Below are 2,885 nucleotides of genomic sequence, written 5' to 3'. Positions count from 1 at the left end.
CAAGGCAGGCGGCGAAACCACTGAACCAAATCCTCTGCTGATCAGCCATGAATTTTTTTTTTTTTTGAGATGGGGTCTCACTATGTAATTCAGACTGCCCTGGAACTCACTGTGTAGCCCAGGCTGGTCTCGAACTCATAGTGATCTTCCTGGCTCAGCCTCCCGAGTGCTGGGATTAAAGGCATGTGCCACCACACTCGGCTGTCAGTCATGATTTTAAATGAGGGAGGAGTAACAAAGCCTTGGGTAACACTTCACATCACACCAGCCAAGGACAGGAAAAGCCCCACTGCCCCAGCTATCTTATCAGTACATTGAGAACCTTTACTTTATTTAGTGACTGACTAGGAAGATTTGAAATGGGCAAAAAAGCCTAATTCAGAGCCCTTTAAAAGTATACAAATACGGGCCGGGGTTTAGCTCAGTGGTTCTGCTGCCTGCCTCACAAGCGCAAGGACCCAAGTTTGATCCCCAGTACCAAAAAATATATATATACAAACACATAATCTCATATATAAACTTACCAGTATTTGCTGTTTAAGCCAAATACTTTCAGGAATTTTTTTTCTTCATTATGTTACAATATAAGAAATGATCAGTTTAGTCCGAACACAGTTCATAAAAATGATATGTGAGTTTATGAATTTATAAATTGTTGTCATCAAGCTTGCTCATCAAGTGTGTTTAAGTGTGTCCTTGTGCCAGCCGCCTTCCCATGTGTCGTGACTGGTTACCCAGCCAATAGTATAATGAAGACACAGCTAAACTACCTTTGTTGTAGCTGTGAGCAAATGCTCCTTCTTTAATATGCATGTACTGTCTTGCAGTTTGTGATGTCTGGCTGGGGGACAGGTTATTCATTTGGATGTGATATTGTTGACTATTCACAGTCACCCAAAGCTCTGAGGGTAAGTTTCTCTTTGGAAAAATTTGAATCCAAAACCAATGTTGAAACTTTTTGCACTCTGTTTGCAGTATTGGATGTGAACTCAGAATGAAAATGAATAATTGACTCTTCGAGTTATATATGTAGTGGGAGGTAAATATTACAGGAATCCATAAGGCTTGTAGTTTCCTGAAAATGAAAAGTAGTGCTTTTCTTTTTTTAAAATTTTGTGGATTTAAAGTAAGTTAATGTGGAGTTCTTAAAAAACTGAAAAACAGGATTACCATAAGATCTAGCAGTTTCTGAGGGAATCAAAAGCAAGGACTCAAAGAGATATTTTACACTAATGATCTTAGCAGCATTATTTATAATAGCCAAAAGGTAGAAACAACTCAAGTGTCTGTGGATGGGTAAATGAATAACCAAAATGTGGTATGTATGTATTATGAAATATATCTGTATCTGTGTAGAGAGGGAGGGAGGGGAGAGATTGAATATTATTCAGCCTTTAAAAAGAAGGAAATTCTTATGCTACAACGTGAATTTTGAAATAATGCTAACTGAAATAGTACCGTCAGAAAAGGACAAATACCACATGAATTGGCTTATGTACCTAGGGTAGTCAAATGTATGAAGACAAAAAGCAGAATGATGGCTAGGGCTGAGGGGGTGGAGGAAAGAGAAGTTATTTTTGAATGGATACAGAGTTTTAATTATGCAAGATAAAAGAGTTCCATGGATAGATGGTAGTGATGATTATATAACAGTGTGATTATAATTAATATCATTGAACTGTATGTTAAAAAGTAGTCAAAATGGTAAATTTTGTTATTCATTTTACTGAAACTCTTAAAAAATAAACTTTTGTGTCAAAAAATACAAAGACATAATTTTGAGTCTGTCTGTCTTTCTCTAGATGGTACACACCTGCTGGCTTTATTACTTCTCCAAATTTATTGAGCTGTTAGACACTGTGAGTATATGGTCACCATGTTCAGTAAATGTTTGATGTTTCAGTGAAAGCAATAAACTGCTACAATTCTGTTCTCTGATAACTGGTTATCACTCCTCAAGCAAACCTACTATTATCTCTTCTGCTTTTTAGTATAAATAATGTTAGAGAATAGAATAAGCTTATTTTCTAGTATTTCTTAAACTCTAAAGGGTAGTTTTTAAAAATAATTACCATCTGACTAAGATAAGCACAGAGCTATCACATATATTACAAAACTGTAAATCTTGATGTAGAAGATGGCAGTTGTTTTGTGAAGCACGTTCAGGGAGCAAAGATCAGAGGCTATCGTATCTTTGGTTCTTAGACCAAAACACTGTGTCATTTATATTCTTTTAACAGGATAAAAGCTTCAAAATTCATAGACTTATGCTAGGAGGTGAAATTACCTCTGCATTATTATAATTTTAACTGCCTCTCTGAAATTTATGCTTACTGGGTCCTGGCTCTTCCTATTTCAGATCTTGGTGAGGGTTAACTTTGGATTTGGATGACCAGGTCCTGGGGGAAGCAAGCATCAGGGCTTAGTCTGTGCTCAGAGGAGAAAGCCATGAACCTTTGTTTCCAAGCACCTTAGGAAAGCTGGGTATTTATTATATTCCTGTGGCAAATAGATGTTTGTTATTTGGAGCTAGTATTGGTCTGAGACTGACAAATGCATTCTTTCTCTGGTATATACATCCCCACATTTCTTGTAGGAAATCTTAACATGCTTCACCTTCTCAGTTTACTAATCACATGTTGGAATAGGAAGGGAACTCAGTGAACACTGAGTTCAGTGGTTCTTAAACCTGCATGCATTAGAATCACTTGGAGGGCTTATTAAACCAGACACCTGGACCCACACCCCTGGCTCTTCTCATTTAATAGGTCTTGGGTGGGGCTCACGAATTTTCATTTCTAACAAGTTCTTAGATAATGTTAATGTTGCTTGTCGAGGAACCACGCTTTGAGAGTCCCCCCCCCCCCCCCCCCCCCCTCTCTCCT

The 2,885-nt window shown here is 37.7% G+C and overlaps 1 protein-coding gene across 2 annotated transcripts in view; it reads left to right on the top strand.

Annotated features, from left to right (window-relative positions):
- Elovl7 (ELOVL fatty acid elongase 7) overlaps window positions 1-2,885 on the top strand; it is a 30,419-nt gene that overhangs the window by 12,130 nt on the left and 15,404 nt on the right. For both annotated transcript variants that reach the window (XM_010626928.2, XM_010626930.3), the window contains 2 exons: window positions 828-908; window positions 1,803-1,859. In XM_010626928.2, the coding sequence (XP_010625230.1) occupies window positions 828-908; window positions 1,803-1,859 (138 nt within the window). The remainder of the gene's footprint in view (window positions 1-827; window positions 909-1,802; window positions 1,860-2,885) is intronic.

This window comes from Fukomys damarensis, unplaced genomic scaffold, assembly GCF_012274545.1.
Source record: "Fukomys damarensis isolate Sample0158 unplaced genomic scaffold, DMR_v1.0_HiC HiC_scaffold_1, whole genome shotgun sequence".
In the NCBI taxonomy this organism is placed as follows: Eukaryota; Metazoa; Chordata; class Mammalia; order Rodentia; family Bathyergidae; genus Fukomys; species Fukomys damarensis.
Note: the sequence above shows the minus strand (reverse complement) of the source record. Positions and strands in the feature narration are given on the sequence as shown.